Below are 23,164 nucleotides of genomic sequence, written 5' to 3'. Positions count from 1 at the left end.
TATTCTAGACTCTGGAGGGCTTATGTTTCCTGGTGTGAATCCAAGGGTTGCCACCCTCGGACATATAACATAGGTAGAATTCTTGTTTTTTTTCTACAAGTACAAATGAAGCTGGCCTTGAGAACTATTAAGGGCCAAGTCTCGGCTTTATCTGTCTTATTATTTCAAAGACCGCTTGCTTCGCATTCTTTGGTCCGGGGTTTTTATACAAGGGGTAATGCTGCTTATTCCGCCAGTTAGACCACCCTTGAACCCTTGGGAACTTATTTTTTTGTCTGTATTACAAAAACAGCCCTTTGAACCATTAGAACATACGCCCTTGGTCCTGACAAGGGAAATAGTGTTTTGGGTTGCTATACCCTCTGCAAAAGGGTATCGGCCGCTCTTTCCTGTAAAGAAGCCATATTTGATTATTAAGGTGGTTTTAGGTTTTCACCTAAACCAAGATATTGTCCTACCGTCTTTTTTTTTTTTTTTCCAAAACCAGCGTCTAGGGTAGAGAACTCACTACATTGTCTTAAGGTAGTGAGAGCGGTCAAGGTCTATTTAAAGACGACTGCTCAGGTCTGAAAGACTGATGTTTTATTATGCTGCCAGAGCAGAGAATTCTAGGTAGGGACAGGCAGCGTCGAAATCCACTATTGCTAAGTGGATTCGGCAAGTTATAATTCAGGCCTAATGGTTAAAAGGTAAAATTTCACCTTTTCATGTCAAGGTGCACTCTACTAGAGCGGTTAGCGCTGCTGGGCAGTGCATCACAAAAATGTTCTAATAGGGGAATGGCGCTGTTCACAGATAATGGAAAAATCAAAAAATGCAAAAACACAACCCACCAGAAAATGGGAATGTGAAAATGTGAATAAAAAATGTGAAAAATTAATGTACAATAAATGTGCAGTGTGCACCAAAGTCCACAGCAAACTATGTGAGAGAATCTGACTAAAATCCTGTAAGTTAATCCATTACATATATTGCATGAAGTGTGAATATGCAAGTCACTACCATAAGTGAAAAGATGCAAAATCATACATGGTACAAGATGGATAAAGATGACATAAAAAGTAATATCAGCATTTAAAAAACCCACTCGCGTGCCCAATACCATAGACAATACATAAAAAATACATGTAAATGGGCCAAAAAAACATCTGTGATCTTACTGATATAAATAGTAAAAAATGTTGATAAAAAAAGTGTAATTTGAGGTGAATTAATCAAAAAATGAGAGTAATAGATATGTGCAATCAAACAAGTATTAAATAAGTTGGTGTATGTGATACAATCAAAATCGTCCAATGTAAATTGTCCAGTGAAGGTATATCAGACAGGTATGTAATCCCCAGCGAATTTCAATGTTAGTGTATCCGTGTTTGGCAGGCCCCCTCTTGTGCCCTCACTCACCAGAAAGCCCAAGCCCTGCAGGGGTGAAGGGCATGAATAAATCCTGTGGTCGGAATCCTGGAGACCCGGAATCCCCCTCTCAGGTTCAGCGATCTCCTTCCAACTAGATCCACATTATTCTTTACATAAGTATCCACCGGAACAAATCCATATGTATGGAGAAACAAGGAATCCTCATAGGGTAAGTCTAAATTATGGGTTTCCTTATCTTTACAATTTTGGCCTTTTAGTCCCCTTGCAGTTTGATTGTGGTGTGCATCACAAGCCTCCATGGCTCAGATCTGCAAGGCTGCAACTTGGTCTGCAGTCCATACATTCAGCAGATTTTATCAAGTGGATGTAAAAAAGGGCATGAGGATATCGCTTTTTGGGCACAGTGTGCTGCAGGCAGCAGTATAGGTCCTCAAGTCTGCTCTGTGTCCCATGATGTACGATAAAGAAAATAGGATTTTTATAACAGCTTACCTGTAAAATCCTTTTTTTGGAGTACATCACGGGACACAGAGGTCACGCCCCTCTTCTTTTGCGGTATATGTATATTGCTTTGTTACAAAAATGGAGGTTTTCCCGGTATGGGAGGGGTTATATAGGGAGGCAACTTCCTGTTTAGGGTGTGCCAGTGTCCATCACCTGGAGGTGGCATAAAACCCACATAGTAATTACTATGGTGCTCTGTGTCCTGTGATGTACTCCCAAGAAAAGGATTTTACAGGTAAGCGGTTATAAAAATCCTATTTTTTCGCTACACGGTGTGTTGTAGAGGTGTGTAGGGTGTATTGTAATGCGCACATGTAAACAAGCCCTTCAGAGAAAGCTATACAGATAGCTTTTTAGCAACCCTGTATTCTCGAGGCAATCCTCCAGTGCTGAATTTTTACCTCGAAATTACCAGACAAAAAGAGTAAGATGGTTAAAGTGATACCAAATGCACACTGTTTAATTTACACTGTCCCTTCTTTTTCTATATATGAATGATGGCACTGTAATTATTTTGATGATAAAAAACCTCTAAGTACCTTTTTTCCCCAGCCTGTCTGCAGGGAAACATGAGCAGGAGGAGCTTCTAGTCCTCTGCTGCTGGTCACCTGATCAAAATTTAAAAAAAGGGCTTTTGGAGTACAGGAAAAAATAAATCCTTAAATGGTTTTAAATTGTCATACAAATATTTCTTTGAATTTAAACCTTATTTTATGGAAATAACATGGTGTGTGTGTGTGGGGGGGGGGGGGTTCTGACAGTCACAGGCTGTTTCATGTCCCTCCAGCCTTTGTCTTAGAATAAGAGGGATGTGAAGCCTCCGTTAATCTACATGTAATATAGCTGGTTAGTGGGCATGGAGGAGGGTGGGAGTGGGCTGTCAATTACAACTGGATATACGCCCCACATGTGTGACTCTATGGTCACACATGGGCTTTTCAGATGTGATAAGGAGGAAAATGCTCAGCATAGAATCTCACTGAAAACAGAGCATATGCAGAGCTGCCAACACTGCTCTGCAAAATCCCTTGGAGACTTGAACTAGAGAGCAGCAGGACCAACCAGGTTTTTTTGTTTCAGAACACAAAAAATGAATCTCAGTGCCTGAGTGAGTATGAACAGCATGTAATACACCATTTATTGATAGTGTTCTATGATGCGGGTTTAGTGATACTTTAAAGCTGGGCTGTCCACATTACTGACTGCCTGTATCATGTGGGTAATCTAGTCCTGCACAAACTAATGCTGTTTTTTTTTTTCTAATCTGCTCCCTTTAGCTCCCACCTTTCTTTCTGTGACATATTTGCTTTTGTGCATAAGAAATAACTATCATCTCTATCAGTGCCCTCAGTTGACATTTTCTAAAATTTTCCTTTCTTTAATGCTGATTGGGCTATACACAGCAGTACATTCCAGTGCACAATTTCCTACCACATTTCTATATAATTAGGAAAGTGAATGTGACATAAAAAAACTGAACTAGAATCAGGACTTTGTGTGTTTAGTCTTTATTTTTCTTTTCTCTCTCTTTCCACATAAAAGTCTCTTTACTTTTGTTTTCTAAAAATACAATAAATTCTACAGCTGTGACTGTTGCCTGTAGGCTGATATTTGTGAAAGGAAAAACAACTAAATTGCTTATAAAGTCTCCAGATTCATTTTGCTTAGTTTGCTCATTTTATTTCCCTGCTATTCCTGTAATGACAGGGAGAGGGCAGCACCCTCCATGACATTGCTGTCTTGGCTTTGCTTTTTGTTAATTTATGGTACTTAAAGACATTCTTGTTTTCTGTCACAACTTAGAATTGAAATTTTTTATTTTTTGGATTTCTTCCTCTAAGTGTTGTATAGTCAAAAAAAAAAAAAAAAATTGCTGAAAAAGATGTTCTCCCTTAACATTCCCTGGGGCCTATTCAATGTTGTGCACTTAAATCCATGTGTTTTTTTAGATGAGTTATTATTATTATTATTATTATTATTCAGGATTTATATAGCGCCAACAGTTTACGCAGCGCTTTACAATATAAAAGGGAGACAATACAGTTATAATATAATAAAATACAATACAATAGGATTAAGAGGGCCCTGCTCAGAAGAGCTTACAATCTAATAGGGTGGGGCAGGTGGTACAAAAGGTTGTAACTGTGGGGAATGAGCTGGTGGAAGTGGTAGGAGATTAGTTGGAGACGTGATAGGCTTTCCTGAAGAGATGAGTTTTCAAGGATTGCCTGAAGGTAGCAAGAGTAGGGGATAGCCGGATAGATGGAGGTAGCGAGTTCCAGAGGATGGGAGAGGCTCTGGAGAAATCCTGGAGACGAGCATGGGAGGAGGAGATGAGAGAGCTTGAAAGCAGGAGGTCTTGAGAAGAGCGGAGAGGACGATTTGGGTGATATTTGGAGACAAGATTAGTGATGTAGCTTGGGGCAGAGTTGTGAATGGCTTTGTATGTTGTGGTTAGAATTTTGTTGAAGTGCGTATTTACAAACATTTTCTGTGTTATTTTCCAAGGGGAAAGAGAAAAGGGAAGTGGTTCTGCACATTTGTGCAGCTGCATATGATCGAACAGCCTACATGCCTTTTCTAAGTTCCTTCATGCACCATTACCTTGCTTTTTAGTACAGTTTTTAAGCATGGTATAGTGAGTCTAAACACAATGGAGTGAATGGGGTGACCCCATTGGTCATGGTAAAAGTTCCTGAGCTTTTTACTCTTCACCACCAGGGGCAACGTAACATAAGATGAATCCTATTCACAGAGGCAAGGACTGTTCTTGGAAGCTTGCAGAGAGCAGTGATTATATCTAAGATGAAGCAGCCCACAGCAGCCAGTCACATTTTAGTTGACTAAAGTCATATACTTGAAAACCAGACGGGATCGATTCTCTCCAAAGCAATTGTTATTTTACGTAAATCTTTAATAACTTTTCTTTCCCTAGATGGATTTAAGTTCTTATTCAGAAATGAATCAGAGTCCTTCATTTAAAAGGGAAACCATGAATTCCCTTGGGCAGCTGCTATAGTTTGGCTCCAGTATTCTCTGCACCAGTCTGTGTAAATCAGCCCCTTTGTATACAAACATGCAGAGTGTATGAATAGTTCACTGAAGTGCACGGCTTGTTGCATGAACATAAGAAGCGCTCTGGGCCCCCATACTCCGGACATGTTGGGTACGCTTGAGATACAGACCTTTTGAAGCTTGACAATGTACAGCTGGGTTGCGGCTTTCTTGGGTCTGTTACCAATTTCTTTCCTTACTTCTACAAAGACCAAGTCTGCAGCTCATTTGTGATTTTCCTTATCTTGTTTGTCTACAGTTTTATGCCATTCTTATATAATCCTCTTCTCTTTGTCTTCATCTCACTGCTTGCCACTTGTCAAGCCTTTCTATATATCCTTGACATGCACAGTTATGCCTTATAATCCACTTATACATTGTACTGGGTGTAGAGGTAACTATAGATGTTAAAGTCTGATCAGATATATGGTGGTATGATGCATGGATGGATGGGGAATATTTGGGCAAACTCCTCTGTTGCCAGGTTATTTATAGTAAATGGCAGTCGGCTGGAAATATAGAACATTGGCTAATCAATTTTTTCCCCAGATCCGTCACCTAATAGGTATCTGATGAGGGGTCATCAACAGATAAAGCAACAACTGCCTTTTTTCCATGGCTGCTTCAAGCTTTTTAGAGTAATAATATTCATCTGTATTGTTGGCCAACCTGCTTTATGCTTGATATTTAAATGTTATAGACCCAGTACACATTAACCTGTATTCTCATACAAAAATGCACATTTTACAAAAATAGGCATAGAAACTTCACATCTAGGGAGAATATTTATACAAGATTAAGAGCCGGTTCCCACTGCCGCGATGTCAGACATCGCATGTGATTTGCACAGCACTGCTGTGCAAATCACATGCGATGTCTGTGCGATGCAAATTCAGCCATACAGCTTGTATGGCTGAATTCGGACCAAACTCGCTCAAGAACTTTTTTTTTTTTTTCTTCCGCACCAGAATCGGGTTGCATGGGTGTTCACACCCATGCAATCCGATTTCTGTCCGAATTGACAGTTCGCACTGCGATATGCGAACCAATTTGGGGGTGTCATTACCTTTGTATTGACACTCCCAGCGGTTCACATAGGGCAGTGTAAACTACCTGTGAGTTGTATGCGATTTGCAGAGTTCTCGTATCGCAGCGGTGTGAACCGAGCCTTACACCAATGTTTTCCTTGCTTGTCTTTTCACTTTGAAATGTGTTTCAAATCAGAATGTAGACAATTGGCAAATGTTTTGAGTCTTTGAGATAGAAAATTCTAATCTGGTTAGTTGCTGCTGTCCACGCCACAGTTTGTTCTGACATCATGTTTTTTTTTGTTATCCACCCAATGTACAAATAGGGTGCAAAGCAGCTATATTTGCCCCCAGTCCTAGTGCAGTAACGCATTGATTTAATATTGTACCACAGATGTCTTCTGAATGTCTGATGTTGGGCAGGTTGCAACAGCTCCTTAGCTGTCTTTGTCATGGGATACAGCTCATTGGGAAATTAGCTCTCATTCACTTAACTGTGTATATGCATGTCTAGTGAAAGCTAGCACCCCTTGTACGTGAGCCCCTTTGAGATCCATGTAAAATCAGCATTATTGTGCAGACAATAGCTGGCTAAATCTCAGTGGACATGTGGTGAATCCACCTAAAACTTGATGCCAGTACTTAAAGTGACACTAAATGATATTCTTATTGTACAAAAGTAATCCATACACATCCCGTACATAGTGGCCCTGTAATCTATCATAAAATAGTTTCTTACTGTGCATTTCTGCATCCTTGTTATGTCCTCTGTGAGCTCCAGAACTACTCCTTTTTCCCCACTATGTTTGGAACGAGCAGTGCACGTTAGTTGCAGTTATGTGCATAGCCCCTAGTCCCATCTCATAGTCCCCAGTCTCCCATCCTATAGTCTCTAGTCCATCTCGGAAGCGAGCTAGAGAAGGTGGCTGTGCTCCTACATACAGTGGGACCATGCAGAATGAACATAGTCACCTTCTAACAGGAAATTTGGATCACAGCAGCAAAAAAAAGACATTCTGAGATTTGAGACTGAGAGCAAAAGAGGGATTTTTTTTTTTTAAAGTTCGGAATACATTTTTAATTAGGATTTTATTTTACAACCAGAATTTAGTGTCACTTTAACTTTGGGAACAATAACTTAGTGGAACTTCACTCAATCAACATTGATTATTCTTAAAGTGGTTGTAAACCCTTTACAACCTGTAGCTACACTGGATATCTCTTAAACCTGCATGGTTTAGGAAATATCCCCTGTATTTGCTTGTGCCGACGTCATCGGCTCATGCGCACTTAAGCAAACTGAAGCATTGGCATGTACGTGCCGTTTCTTCAGTTGTATTGTGCCATTACCGGCGGCTCCAGCGCGCATGCACGGGAGTGACGTCATCGCAGCTCCGGCCAATCACACCGCCGGAGCCGTGATACCCGGAAGTAACCCCCCGGGGAGATGCTGGCCGCCGGAGCGGTGAACGAGGACCGCTGCGGGGGCTTCAATCTCAGGTAATTCATAATGAGCTAGTATGCTATGCATACTAGCTCATTATGTCTTTGTCTTGCTGTTTTTTTTTTTGTGTTTTTTTTTTAAAGGGGTTTACAACCACTTTAATCCTCATGCTGCTAGCATTAGTATATAGATCGGAAACTATATCAAATTTACTTGTTTTTAACTTTTTTTCTTTTAATACCACTTCAGTTACTTCCTGGTTTCCTGCCTAGACAAATTATGTCATACATCCCAGAAGTCTTCAGGAGAGGAGGAGGGGTTTTCTCAATTAAGCACACTCTCCTGCCTGCCTGCATGCTTGAACTAAGGGAAGATGGATTCCAGGAAGTAAATGCTAAATGAATCATTTGCCCTTACTCAAGATGGCCAGGTGGGGACATACATGGATTTGGGGGGGGGGGGGGCTTGTTTGAATACTAAAAATTAATTAAACAGTGTTTTTGGTTTGTGTTGCTCAGATTCAGTGAAGATCCGCAATTTTTGTTAATAAATGCGATACACATTGTAATACATGTAGTAGGTGTTTTAAAACCACAATGTAAAAAGGAACCTATGCTTTGAGTACATACTTCTCAGTACCAATCTGTTAAAGGGGTTGTACACCTTTGAGGTTTTTCACCTTAATGCATTCTATGCATTAAGGTGAAAAACCCTCTGTAATGCAGCAGCCCCTAAGAGCCCCCCTTTTACTTACCTGAACCCAATCGTTCCATTGACTGCGACGAGCCCAGCGGCTCTAGCCGCCGTCTCGGGTCCTCATTGGATAGATTAAAAGCCATGCAGCCATTGGCTCCCGCTGCTGTCAATCAAATCCAGTGACACAGGAGTCGGGGATGGGCGCGAGTCCTGCTGTCTGTGTCAATGGACACAGCAGCAGGACTCGCACGGGTGTCCCCTTGGAATGCGGGTCTCCTAGGGGGCACTCGATGCGGGGAGGAGCCAGGAGCGCTGCTTGGGGACCCCAGAAGCAGAGGATCGGGGCCACTCTGTGCAAAACCCTTGCACAGAGGAGGTAAGTATAACATGTTTGTTATTTAAAAAAACAAACCAAAAAAAAACCTTTAAGAGAAATGTTCCCCTATAGACTTAGCTAAGTGATAAAAAAAAAAAATCTTAAAGCACAAAGAGCTAGCCCATCTAAAATTGATATTTCATTAGTAGATGTTGGAGAGTTAAAGAATCTGCTCTTTTTTTCATCGCTAGACAGGTTTTTGAGATCTCTGTATTGAGTTCCTGGATCTGCATTTCTGCTATGGTGCATATAGGAGGTGCCCACTCTCCCTTTTAGATTTTCTGACTTTATTTTATAGTATAGAGAATACAACAGGAGGAGCTGGAGCACAGTAAGATGGGTAGGAACATTGATCTTTAGGCTGAACAGGGACAGTGTAGCAAATTATGGTTGGGGGAGATCTTGCTATTGGGCATTAAAGTCTCCTGAAGCCAGGAGATCACTCAGAACAACAGGCTCCACCTAGATCATAATTTGGAATGAACTCAACTCGTTTACTTGATTGCGATGTACTGTACAGATACCTTCTTTGACTGTAGATAACACTAGCAGTGTACTATAGTGCATGGACCTGCACACACATGCAGAATGGCTTTACGGTTGTCAGAGGGATAAAGCTTCTGTCAGTGCTGTCAATGCCTGATGTCTGCGGCCCCATTTGACTGTTTCTAAGTGACTGATTTATGAAAACTGTGGTAAAAAGTATGTTTCTTGTTGAACCATAGCATCTTTTCCATAGGAAATGAATACATTGCTATAGAGGAAATTTTTCTTATGGTATACTTTTCATACATCATGTTCTTAGTAGTTTGTTCCAGCTAACATTCTTAATTATTATTTTCACACAAGCATCTACAATGATATATACAGTGCATTCATAAAGTATTCAGACCACCTTCACTTTTTTCAATGTTATGTTGCAGTCTGATACTACAGTTGTTTAAATTCATTTTTTTTCTAATTAATTTACATCCAGTACCCCATAACGACAAAGTGAAAACAGAGTTTTAGAAATGTCTGTATTAAAAAGGAAAAACTGAAATATCACAATGGCACAAGTATTCAGACCATTTGCAACAACACTTGAAATTTAGCTCAGGTGTCACCCATTTCTCTTGCTTGTTGCTGAGATGCGTGTACACTTTGATTGGAGTCCACCTATAAAAAAAATAAATTGATTGAACATGATTAGGAAAGGCACACTCCTCTCCATAAAAGGCCTCACAGCTGACCATGCATACTGTATCAGAGCAAAAACCATGAGGTCAAAGAAACTGTCTGCAGAGCTCAGAGGCCACAGCATTGCAAGGCACAGATCTAGGGAAGGCTGCAAATACATTTCTGCTGTCCTAAAGGTTCCCAAGAGCACTGTGGCCTCCTTAATTCTCAAATGGAAGAAGTTTGGCACAACCAGAGCTCTTCCAAGAGCTGGTCACCTAGCCAAACTGAGCAGTCGGGGGAGAAGGGCCTTAATAAGAGAGATGACCAAGAACCTGATGGTCACTCTGACTGAGCTTTAGCGATCCTGTGCGGACATAGGGAAAAGTTCCAGAAGGACAGCGATCACTGCAGCCCTCTGCCGATCTGGGCTTTATAGCAGAGTGGCTATATGGAAGCCTGTCCCCAGTGCAAAATACATGAAAGCACGCTTTCTTTGGAAAAAAAAGAACCTGAAGGACTCTTAGACTGAGTAACCAGATTCTCTTGTTTGATGAAGCCAAGATTGAACTGTTTGGCCTCTAAGTAGATGTGATATTTCAGTTTTTTCTTTTTAATAAATTCACAGACAAAATTCCGTTTTCACTTTGTCATTATGGGGTACTGAGTGTAGATTAATGAGAAAAAAAAAAGAATTAAAACAACTGTATGTCTATATATCAAGAATAATGTACAAATGAATGTGAGAGATGACATCACTAAGGGAGCTAGGGAGGAGGTGGAATCCTTATGGGTAGAGCTCCAAAGGGATGAAGCTAAGGGGAAAATAATACTGGGAGTATGCTATAGGCCCCCTAACCTGACGGAGGAGGGGGAGATGGACCTCCTATCACAATTTGGATTAGCAGCAAGGATGGGAAGTGTTATCATAATGGGGGATTTTAAATTATCCAGACATAGACTGAGCGTTCGTCTAAGTCTTGCCAGTTCCTAAATGTCCTGCAGGACAATTTCAGGGGTCAGATGGTAGACGCACCAACTAGAAATAAAGTGTTACTAGATCTACTGATTACCAACAATACAGACCTGATCACGGATGTGGAAATATGGGGCAGTTTAGGAAACAGTGATCACAGGTCAATTGACTTCAGTATAAATCACACAAATGGGAAATAAGGGAAATACAAAGAAACTGAATTTCAAAAGAGCCAACTTCCCTAAAAAACAAACCTTGCTAGAAGGCATAAATTGGGATAAAATCTTAGGAACAAAGAACATGGAGGAGAGATGGGTTCACTTTAAGAGCATATTAAATAAGGGCATTAGCCAGTGCAAGTACAAAGGATGGGGAGATGGCGAAGGTATTGAATTTATTCTTCTCCTTAGTCTTCACGAGGGAATCGGGGGGCTTCAGTAACCAAAACTTTAGTGTTTATCCTCGTGACACATCACAGGAAGCACCCTCATGGCTAACAAAGGACAAAATTAAGATTTGGGAAACTTAACATTAATAAATCACTGGGACCGGATGGCTTGCACCTGAGGGTACTTGGGGAACTCTGTCAAGTAATTGCCAGACCATTGTTCCTAATTTTTACTGACAGTCTACTGACTGGAATGGTACCAGCGGATTGGAGAAAAGCCAATGTAGCACCAATATTTTCAAAAGGGCCCGAAATACATCCCTGGGAATTACAGACAAGTTAGCCTAACATCAATAGTATGCAAGCTCTTGGAGGGGATGATAAGGGACTATAGACAAGATTTTAGTAATAAAAACATTTGCAGTAATTAGCGTGGATTCATGAAGAATTATTCTTGCCAAACCAATCTATGAACCTCATATGAGGATGTGAGTTGCCATCTAGATAAAGAAAGGCCCGTAGACGTGGTGTATCTGGATTTTGCAAAAGCATTTGACACAGTTCCCCATAAAACGTTTATTGTACAAAATAAGGTCCATTGGCATGGACCATAGGGTGATAAATTGGGAATACTCTGAATGGTCAGGGGTGGGGTAGTGGTGTCCCACAGGGTTCTGTGCTGGGACCAATCCTATTTAATTTGTTCATAAACGACCTGGAGGATGGGGTAAACAGTTTAATCTCTGTATTTGCGGATGATACTAAGCTAAGCAGGTCAATAACTTCTCCGCGGGATGTGGAAACCTTGCAAGAAGATCTGAACAAATTAATGGGGTGGGCAACTACATGGCAAATGAGGTTTAATGTAGAAGATGTAAAATAATGCATTTGGGTGGCGAAAATATGAATGCAATCTATACACTAGGAGGAGAACCTCTGGGAGAATCTAGGATGGAAAAGGACCGAGGGGTCCTAGTAGATGATAGGCTCAGCAATGGCATGCAATGCCAAGCTGCTGCTAACAAAGCAAACAGAATATTGGCATGCATTAAAAAAGGGATTAACTCCACAGATAAAGCAATAATTCTCCCACTCTACAAGACTCTGGTCCTGCCGCACCTAGAGTATGCTGTCCAGTTCTGGACACCAGTCCTGAGGAAGGATGTACTGCAAATGGAGAGAGTACAAAGAAGGGTAACAAAGCTAATAAAGGGTCTGGAGGATATTCGTTATGAAGAAAGGTTGCGAGCACTTAACTTATTCTCTCTGGAGTAGAGGCGCTTGAGAGGGGATATAATTTGAATATACAAATGCCGTACTCGTGACTCCACAATAGGGATAAAACTTTTTTGTGGAAGGGAGTTTAACAAGACTCGTGGCCACTCATTAATATTAGAAGAAAAGAGGTTTAACCTTAAACTACGTAGAGGGTTCTTTACTGTAAGAGCGCCAAGTATGTGGAATTCCCTTCCACAGGCGGTGGTTTCAGCGGGGAGCGTCGATAGTTTCAAAAAACTATTAGATAAGCACCTGAACGACCACAACATACAGGGCTAAACAAGGTAATACTGACATATAATCACACACATAGGTTGGACTTGACTGACTTGTGTCTTTTTTCAACCTCACCTACTATGTAACTGTAGTTTCAGGCTGCTACATAACAAAATTAAAAAAGTGAATACCTTATGAATGCACGGTGTGTATGTGTGTATATATATATATATTTATTATTATTAATTTTTTTTTATATGGTAAAAAAGAGCCAAATAAGCACTCATTATGGAATGTGTTCCTCTAGATGTTGGAGCCCGGAATCACCGACACCTATGTGCTGTGTACTACAATAAGAACCCTGGCTTTGAGGTGATACATGGCCTGCTGGACCGGATAATGCAATTATTGGCCGTGTGTCCCAGCACAGAGAAAGGATACCATATCAAGGCTGCAGAAGGTAAGACCTGATTCTGATACTACACCGCTTTTTAGAATACATTAAATGGCAAAATATAACTGAATTCAGGAGCAGCCGAGCGTCTTTGTCTAATTTACTTTATACAATGTCAGGAATACAGGCATGCATTATCACCACTTAATGACCGCCTCCTGTAAATTTACTGCTACAGGGCGGCAGCTACGCGCAGAATTACGTGTATATACATGATTCTGCATTTCCAGGCTAATGCTTTGTCTGCCAGCACCCGGTGATCAGCTCTGAGCTTCAATGAACACAGCTCTGTGAATGTAAACAACACAGAGGTGTGTTCAGTGACAGGAGATCTCATTGTTCATCCCAGATCAGCAGGGAATGAAAACAACTAGATCCCCAGTAAAAGCAACACGCCCTAAACACACAAACACTTGTTAGGCACATGTTTAACCCCTTGGTTGCCCTCTACATTAACCCTTTTCTGCCCAGTGTCAGTACAGTGACAGTGCACATTATTAGCTGAATCACTGTAATAATGTCACTGGTGAGTGATGTCATTTTGGTCATAATTTATTAAGAGGTTTAGATTTTTTATTATTTTTTATGGGATATGTTTTATAGCGGAAAGTAAAAATATCGTGGTTTTTTTTCTTCCAAATTGTCTGCCTTTTTTTTGCGGTTTATATAATCAAAAATTTAAAACCCAGTGGTGATCAAATCCCACCAAAAGAAAGCTCTATATGTGTGAGGAAAAAAAAATATATAAAAAATATATAAATTTTAATTGAGTACAGTGTTGCATGACAGCACAATTGTCCGTTAAATTAGCACAGTGCCACATAGCAAAATATGGCCTGGTCATGAAGGGGGTAAAACCTTCCACCGCTGAAGTGGTTAAAAAAAAATCCCTGATCTAATAGAAACAAAGTTACAATAAAATGAATAATGATTTCAAGTGGATCTAAGGACCAGGTTTTTTTTGGACTGCACTAAAGTGCAAATAAAATCAGGGTAGCAAGGTCTGCCCAGGCTGGAGGCTCTGTTTGCAGGTAAGGACCTTGGAGAGGTTTGTTTGCGCCCCCCCGCCAATTTTTTTTATCACCAGCCGCCACTGGTCGTCAGTTCAAATCCCAACCACCACACTGCCTGCCTGAAGTTTGAATGTGCTTCCGTGGATTTCCTCCCACACACCAAAGACATGCTGGTAGGGTAATTGGCTCCTGTCTAAATTGGCCCTATTATGTGTGTGTGAATTAGTCACCTTAGATTGTAAGCTCCTTGAGGGCAGCGACTGATGTGAATGTATAAAATATGTAAAGCGCTGCATAAATTTACAGTCCTACATGGGTACTTGTAATAAAAATATTTTCATTCAGATATTCTTAGCATAATATGTATTAATGTGTTGGATCGCCTGATCTGTGCTTTCATACACTAGGCTCAGACCAGAAGAGAGACTTGAAGAGTTCTATGTATTTTCTACTGCTTGGCATCATTACAACAACTCCTGGCTGCCTTAAAGTGGAACTTCATTCTCCCAATCAGCATTGATTATTTTTAATTCCTCATGCTTCTAGTACAGTGCATCCGGAAAGTATTCACAGCGCTTCACTTTTTCCACATTTTATGTTACAGCCTTATTCCAAAATGGATTCAATTCATCATTTTCCTTAAAATTCTACAAACAATACTCCATAATGACAACATGAAAGAAGTTTGTTTGAAATCTTTGCATATTTCTGAAAAATAACCACATATACATAAGTATTCACAGCCTTTGCTCAGTACTTTTGTTGTAGCACTTTGGCACCAATGACAGCCTCAAGTCTTTTTGTGTATAATTCTACAAGCTTTGCACACCTATTTTTGGGCAGTTTCTCTCATTCTTCTTTGCAGAACCTCTAAAGCTCCATCAGGTTGCATGGGGAGCATGGGGGCACAGCCATTTTAGGATCTCTCCAGGGATGTTCAATTGGATTCAAGTCTGGGCTGTGGCTGGGCCACACAGGGACATACACAGGGTTGTCCTGTAGTCACTCTGTTATCCTGTGTGCTTAGGGTCGTTGTCCTGTTGGATGATGAACCTTCGCCCCAGTCTGAGGTCCAGAGCGCTCTGGAGCAGGTTTTTTTTTATCAAGGATGTGTCTGCACATTGCTGCATTCATATTTCCCTCACTCCTTACCAGTCTCCCAGTTCCTGCCGCTGAAAAACATCCCCACAGCATGATGCTACCACCACTGTGCTTCACTGTAGGGATGGTATTGGCCAGGTGATGAGCGGTGCCTGGTTTCCTCTAGACAGTTTTATCAGACCAAAGAAATTTGTTTCTCGTAGTCTGGGAGTCCTTCAGGTGCCTTTGGGCAAACTCCAGGTGGGCTGTCATGTTCCTTTTACTGAGGAGTGGCTTTCATCTGGCCACTCTACCATACGGGCCTGATTGGTGGAGTGCTGCAGAGATGGTTGTTCTTCTGGAATGTTCTCCTCTCTCCACAGAGAAACGCTGGAGCTCTGTCAGAGTGACCATCGGGTTCTTGGTCACCTCCCTGACAAAGACCCTTCTCCCCCGATCACTCAGTTTGGCTGGGTGGCCCACTCTAGAAAGAGTCCTGGTGGTTCCAAACTTCTTCCATTTACAGATGATGGAGGCTACTGTGCTCATTGGGACCTTCAATGCTGCAGAAATGTTTCTGTACCCTTCCCCAGATCTCTGCCTCAATACAATCCTGTCTCGGGAAAATCTACAGACCATTCCTTGGACTTCATGGCTTGGTTTGTGCTCTGACATGCACTAACTGTGGGACCTTATATAGACAGGTGCAAGCCTTTCCAAATTGTGTCCAATCATCAACTAAATTTTGCAAAAACGCATCTGAAGTCTCCCAAAAGCATGTGGGAAAATGTGTTCTGGTCTGATGAAACCAAGGTTGAACTTTTTGCCCTAATTCCAAAAAATATCTTTGGCGCAAAAACAACACTGCACATCACCAAAAGAACACCATACACACAGTGAAGCATGGTGGTGACAGCATCATGCTTTGGGGCTGTTCTTCACCTGGAATAGGGGCCTTAGTCAAGGTAGAGGGAACTATGAATCGTTCCAAATACCGGTCAATAGTGGCACAAATATATGTACGTCTTAATTATTTTGCGCTTGCCCAACCAACAGTGCAAGTGATATCATGAATTTATTATGGGAAAAAGTGATATAAAAACAACTTTTGATGCCGCCCCTCACACTCTGCAAAATTGATCAGATGCTTCAAATCTAGATAGAACAATTTATGCTTTAATGGAGCCAGATGGCCTCTTACCGAATATGATGGACCCCAAATTGTAAGGGTCAAACTCGCCTGGTAACAGCAGCACTCAACAGTGGCGTTTCACCAGGTCCGCTCCAGGGAACAAGCCAGCCAATCTCCCCCATTAGGAACACCAAGATGAATCAACGATTTCCATTCACTCTAGCCACGGCAGCCATCGGCTGTGATGTTTCACCTGGTCTGCTCAATGGGGATAGCCGCTCTCTTCCCTCATGGATAACAAGATGGATTGATAACTTCCCTTTTTACTCCACTCAGTATTTCAAATGGGTTTTTTAAAAGAAGAAGAAGAGCAACTTCATAGTGCAGCAAATCGTAGTATTTATTCCAAAGATTTTCTCATGCACAGTAAAGAAATATAAACAGCACACAGCTTCGAGCTATCAGCTGGTGCGTGGTGACGTCACGGGATTCTCTCCAACCGACGCGTTTCCCTGTTACAAGCATCGACTGTTCCCAGTTATCAATCCGTCTTGTTATCCGGGACGGAGGAGAGCGGCTATCCCCATTGAGCAGACCAGGTGGAACATCACAGCTAATTGCTGCCGTGGCTAGAGTGAATGGAAATCATTGATTCATCTTGGTGTTTCTAACGGGGGAGATTGGCTGGCTTGTTCTCTGGAGCAGACTGGGTGAAAAGCCACTGTTGAGTGCTGCTGTTACCAGGCGAGTTTGACCCTTATAATTTGGGGTCCATCATATCCAGTAAGAGGCCATCTGGTTCCATTATAGCATAAATTCTTCTATCCAGATTTGAAGCATCTGATCAATTTTGCAGAGTGTGAGGGGCGGCATCAAAAGTTTTTTTTTTTTCATCACCTTGTTAATTTCTTTCAGTTTGGGTTTTCTTTTTGATGCATCAAATATAAATATTTTGTGTTGATTCTTACTCTAAAGTTTGTTTTGGACTTTTTAGCACCTTATCACTATACTAATCAGTTTAATCGTGACCAATTTATTCACTTTTATACATCAATTTATTAGTGACTAATTCATTCACTTTAATATATCAATTTATTAATTGTGTTGCAATTTTTTTTTTTTTTACACATTGGGTTTTTTGCGCAATGTGTAAAAACATTTAAAAAGCAATCACCTTTGTGTGTATATATAATATTGGCACAAAACCTTCAGGCTTCTGCTAGAAAGCTGAACATGAAGAGGATGTTTCAGCATCACAAGGACCCAAAGCATACATCCAAATCAACAAAGGAATGGTTTCACCAGAAGAAGATTCAAGTTTTGTAATGGCCCAGCCAGAGCCCAGACCTGAATATGATTGAAAATCTGCGGGGTGATCTGAAGAGGGCTGTGCACAGGAGATGCCTGAACAATCTGACAGATTTGGAGTTTTTTTGCAAAGAAGAGTGTGCAAATATTTTCAAGTCAAGACGTGCCATGCTGATAGACTCCTACCCAAAAAGACTGAGTGCTGTAATAAAATCAAAAGGTTCTTCAACAAAGTATTCGTTTAAGGGTGTGCACACTTATGCAACCATATTGTTGTAGTTTTTTATTTTTACTTCCCTCCACCTAAAGGATTTCAGTTTGTTTGTTCAACTGAGTCATACAGTTTATAGGTCACATTAAAAGGTGGAAAAAGTTCTCTCTTTTTATTTTTAATAAAATTGCAAAGATTTCAAACAAATTTCTTTCACCTTGTCATTATGGGGTATTGTGGAAAAAGTAAAGCACTGTGAATACTCTTCTGGATGCACTGTATATCATATTTACTTGTTGTTTAAATTTTTTTTTTCCTACATTTCTTTAGTCCTGGTTTCTTGCCTAGGCAAATGATGTCATACATCCCAGGAGTCTTCGGTAGAGGAAGAGGTGTTTTTTTCAGCTAAGCACACTCTCCTGCATGCATGCTTAAGCTAAGGGCAGATGGATTCCAGGAAGTAAATGCTACATGAATTGTCTGCCCTTACTCAAGATGGCCACAGCCAGAAATGCTCGGCGGATTGTTTTTTTTAAAGTGATTTCTCATCAAAATAAAGAATGGAGACATGGATGGATGGGGAGTTTGCTTTGAATATTTTAAAATGAAATAGTCTTTAGTTTGGGGTGCTTGGATGCAGTGAAGATCCACTTTAATGAATCTACATTCCTAAACTTGCTATGAATGTATAGTTGTGTTTCTTTAACCACTTCAATACCAGGCACTTAGACACCTTCCTGCCCAAGCCAATTTTCAGCTTTCAGCACTGTCTCAATTTGAATGACAATTGCGCGGTCATACAACACTGTACCCAAACACATTTTTTTATCATTTTGTTCCCACAAATAGAGCTTTATTTTGCTGGTATTTGATCACCTTTGCGGTTTTTATTTTTTGCGCAACAAATAAAAAAAGACCGAAAATTTTGAAAAACAAGTTTTTCTTTGTTTCTGTTCAAATTTTTGTAAATAAGTACGTTTTCTTCTTCAATGACGGGCACTGATACGGCTGCACAGACGGGCACTGATACGGCTGCACAGACGGGCACTGATAAGGCGGCACTGATGAGGTGGCACTGATGATGGGCACTGATAGGTGGCACTGATGGACACTGATAGGTGGCACTAATGGGCACTGATAGGTGCCACTGGTATGCGGCACGCATGTGTGCCTTTTATTGCTGGAGGTACTGCTATCCAAAGCTTTCTCCATTGTGACTTAGTTCTGAAAAACCTATAACCCCTTAGCGCCAACTGTACGCACATATGCGGCCTCGGCTTTCATGGGTCATACCGGGGTGATGCCTGCAGCTGCAGGCATCACCCCGGTACCATTTTTTAAAGCGGGCGGTCGGCTCTTTAGGGATAACAACCAATGCAGCTATAAGCCGCTCAGTTGTTATCCCACAGGAGCAGGAGGGGATGTCCCCTCTTCCCCTCGCCTTCCGACGCTCTTCCCGGACCTCCCGTCCCACCGGGAGACCCGATTCGCAATCTGACACTTCCGTCCAGCTTGAGAGAGACTGAATCAAAGCTGGAATCGGCTTGGATCGAGTCTCATGTGTAAACACGGAAGCAATGTGACAGCGTCGCTTCCAGTTTACTTTGCTGCCAATGGCGCAGATTTAAAAAAAAAAAAAGACAGTATTCAGAATTGCAGTTTTTGTCGATCGGAATACATGAAGTGCAAAGGAGGTCTGGGGTCATTTAGACACCTGATCCCTCCATAAAGAGTACCTGTCACCACCTCTTACTGTCAGACGGGTTTTTTTTTTTACAGAGACAATGTAAAAAAATATAAGAAATAAGAAAACTATTTTTAAGCGTCCCCGCGAGCTCGCTCAGCAATGAAAACGCATACATAAGACGCGCCCGCATATGTAAACGGTGTTCAAATCACATATGTGAGGCATCGCCGCGATCGTCGGAGTGAGAGCAATAATTCTAGCACCAGACCTCTAACCCAGTAACCATTCATTTTTTTTTAAAGCGTAGCCTATGGAGATTTTTAGGTTCCGTAGTTTGTCGCCATTCCACGACTGTGCGCAATTTCAAAGGGTGACATGTTAAGTATCTATTTACTTGTCTTAACATCATCATCACACCAAAAAAATAGCGTTTGAAAGACTGCTGCGCAAATACCGTGTGACATAAATTATTGCAACGATTGCCATTTTATTCTCCAGGGTCTCTACTAAGTAAATATAAAAAATATATATGTTTGCGGGTTCTAAGTAATTTTCTAGCAAAAAATATGGATTTTAACTTGCAAGCAACAAATGTCAGAAATAGGCTTAGGCATGTAAGGGATAAACGTATATGCATGATCCTGCCAACAGGGTAGGAAGGGATAAGAATCTTCATACATCCTCCTAATAAAGATAATGTTGTTTAACAAGTAATCGGGGATTCAAATTGGTAAAGAACGGCTGCGTCGTTTCAGCTTTTGACAAAAGCGTTTTCGAAATGAATACTGTCCACCAGTGCCAACCCAAAATTCAAATATAAATGTTTTGTGGAGTTGACTGTAATCTCATGTCATGTTTGAGTTCAACATTGGAAACATTTTGAACCATAAACATAATTGTAGAGCTAAATAAATATATTTCTGGCTTCAGCCTGACAAAGCTCTGGACATTGTAACAGTTGATGTGCTGGAATTTAAATGTCAAAATTGCCCCCTCTTAATGTCTTTGGTTATGTTGCACTCTAGATTAGCCCCACTGATCCCCATATGTTTACAGCTGCTGTCTATAAGCATATGTATAATAATCAGATTTCCACGCACCTTCTGTCCCTTTAACACACTCCAGGAGTGTACACCTGACCCAGGTCACAACCTCTGCTCCTCTCTATGGGCAGGAGCCGTGAAAAATTAGCACAGTGAAATTGTGATGTCTTGGCTTGGGATTTGCAGGAGCAATCATTGTAACCAAAGCTGTGTTTTAGCTGTTGTCTTATTCTTATAGGGAATTGGATTATTATCAGCAAGGCTGAGATCTCCATGAATTGCTTGTTATAAATCACATCAGCTTTTCTGCCCTACAGAGCCCCAGAAATCATTTGTGATAAACAGACATGGAAGAAAAGTGGATGTTAAAAACCACTCTTAGACGATTCAAAAGTGTTTTTTTTTGCAAATCAGTGTACATTGATAGAATGGGTATCATAGCACATCAGTTTTTTTTAATGGAGTTTCATTACTACTAATTAGGGATTGTGACAGGCTAAATACAGAATTTTATCTGAAAACGTGTGTCTGTATTATTGCAGAAGCAAGTAGTAGAGCATTTAGGAGGCCTAGCAAAAAAATTTTTTTTTTTTTTAAAGTGTGTGTAACTCGAACCTTTTATTTTATTTTTTATTTTTTTTTGCTTTGGGTAGACTGGGAAAAGGTTAGAACCCCATCCTTTTTTTCCCCTCACTTTTTGACATGGGAACAGCCTTTTTACCAGACTGGAAGGAATCTCTCCAGTGGATTTCTAATCATTCTGTGTTTTGTCCAAAACAAAAAATAAAGTTTGGGCTATGGATACACTTTAAGTTATTTTGCGCACAGCATGTGTGCATTGAGTGATAAGGGAGCTGCATTTGATCCAGAATGATGCAAAAAAAAAAAGAAACCCTTAAGCTGGCCATAGATCGACCAGTCTCTGATCGATCGATCAGCTTGGGCACAACCAGCCTGGTGGGTTTTACATGCAATTATCACTAGAGGCTGTTATAACCACTAACCCACCGGGAGAACACAATGGCTCGTTGGGAGGGATTCCCCCATCAACAATGTGTGGTTGCAGGAAATAAATTTTGCTCCGTCTATGGCCAGCCTTATGAAGCATGACCTGATTTCCTTATATATTTTAAAAGGCACTAAAAGTCCAATGGTGTGAAAAATGGGGTTCAGAGACAAACATAATTATCCCCAAAGTTTAAAATGCAAGTCCAGTCAAACCCTTTTATTAGTTTTAGTTTTAGAGCACGGAAGGATTAGAGTTCTTGACAGGTTTTACTTCTATCCAGGGCTACATTGGTTTCTCCAAACAGAAAGTGAAGGAAAAACTCCAACACCAATATAGACAGAAACTTTTTTTTTTATCAGTGAAGTAGAGGAAGACTAGAACCTTCACCTGCTTTTTTATTTGTGTCCTTGTTGCAGGTGAAACTGTTGTCACTGTGACTCTATTAGATTCATGTCACACTTGTGATCTTGCCACAGTCAACTCACCAGTGTAAGGATCCCTTTAGAGCAGCAGAGAAATCCTCACCTGCTTCCTGGCCTAATGGCCAGATGAGCAAGACATTGCTCAGTTGCTGGCAAATGACATCCTGCAGCAGAGGGAGCGACACAATGCAAGCAGAGGCAATCTATGCTATTTAGCGATTCTGTCACTGGTAAGATGTTGCCAGTGACAGATCGTAATCGTGCCATGGGGCTTATTGTCTGATAGTGTTGATGTCTGAGCTCAGGTTCCTAGGTCTGCACACCTGCTGTGGCCATTATGTGGGTTTCCGTGTCCCCCAGTTGGCCTTTTATATATTTTATTAGGAAGAATGCCACAGAAGGGACTGAAAAACTTAGATAGGCGAGTACACCCAAAACGTACATGTGGACAGAAACAGATTTAAGAACCATGGCAGTTAAAGCCAGGGGCTGATGCAGCCTAATAGGCTCAACTTGTAGCCGAACTATCACTTTTGGATGGACTAATTATTATTGACTGGCACATAACTTGCTTTGAACCCTGAGCTCTTTCATTCTAACATTTTCCAAGCGAATTATTGAAACAATTGCACAGGTGTATACAAGGTGTTTGCACCTGTTGTCACGCATGTGTAGATAATTGTTTCAAGCCCTCCACCCTTACACGCTTAATATGTGCTGTACTTTAGCAGGCTGGGTGGCACCCCCTGGTGCATTAAGCGTATCACAATTTACTGGGGTCAGCAGTCACCCAAATGTTAACTGTGCCTGTAACTGCTACTCTTCCTGGAAAATCTGAAGTCCACTAAGCGGGCATGAAATGCAGGGAGTGTTTTAATTAATAATTAAGAAAAGCTAGTAAAATCCAGAAAAGGAAATTAATTGATGTCTAAGGCATTCAATTATGTCATCACAGCTGGAGATTTTGCCTGAGTGTAGTTACAGTTTGATGGGTCATTATCTCCCTGTGGGGTCCCTTGTGTAACCAGTGCCTTTAATCTGCACTGTATATTGCATTAATAATAGTCTTGTTATTCTTATACCACACCTATCTGTACCTGCTGTGTACAGAACATGCACTGCCCTTACCTGCATGACCCTGCCTGGTCTGGGTATTGTTCCATTTTTGAAGAGAATCAGTCGCAGTTTAGCTTATGCATAAATTTACATATACACTCTTTAAGTTATCATGAAAGTGCAGACTTTTTGATGAAAGGTTTATATTTATGTCTTTTTAACTTGCTCTAGGCCCTGAGAGAAATGATAGACATTTC

The 23,164-nt window shown here is 41.0% G+C and overlaps 1 protein-coding gene across 1 annotated transcript in view; it reads left to right on the top strand.

Annotated features, from left to right (window-relative positions):
• FARSB (phenylalanyl-tRNA synthetase subunit beta) overlaps nucleotides 1-23,164 on the top strand; it is a 103,148-nt gene that overhangs the window by 67,506 nt on the left and 12,478 nt on the right. Inside the window, exon 16 of the mRNA XM_073625946.1 lies at nucleotides 12,800-12,952. Within this exon, the coding sequence (XP_073482047.1) occupies nucleotides 12,800-12,952 (153 nt within the window). The remainder of the gene's footprint in view (nucleotides 1-12,799; nucleotides 12,953-23,164) is intronic.

The sequence above is a fragment of the Aquarana catesbeiana genome, linkage group LG04 (assembly GCF_042186555.1).
Source record: "Aquarana catesbeiana isolate 2022-GZ linkage group LG04, ASM4218655v1, whole genome shotgun sequence".
Taxonomy (NCBI): Eukaryota; Metazoa; Chordata; class Amphibia; order Anura; family Ranidae; genus Aquarana; species Aquarana catesbeiana.
This window is presented reverse-complemented; position numbering and strand designations above follow the sequence as displayed.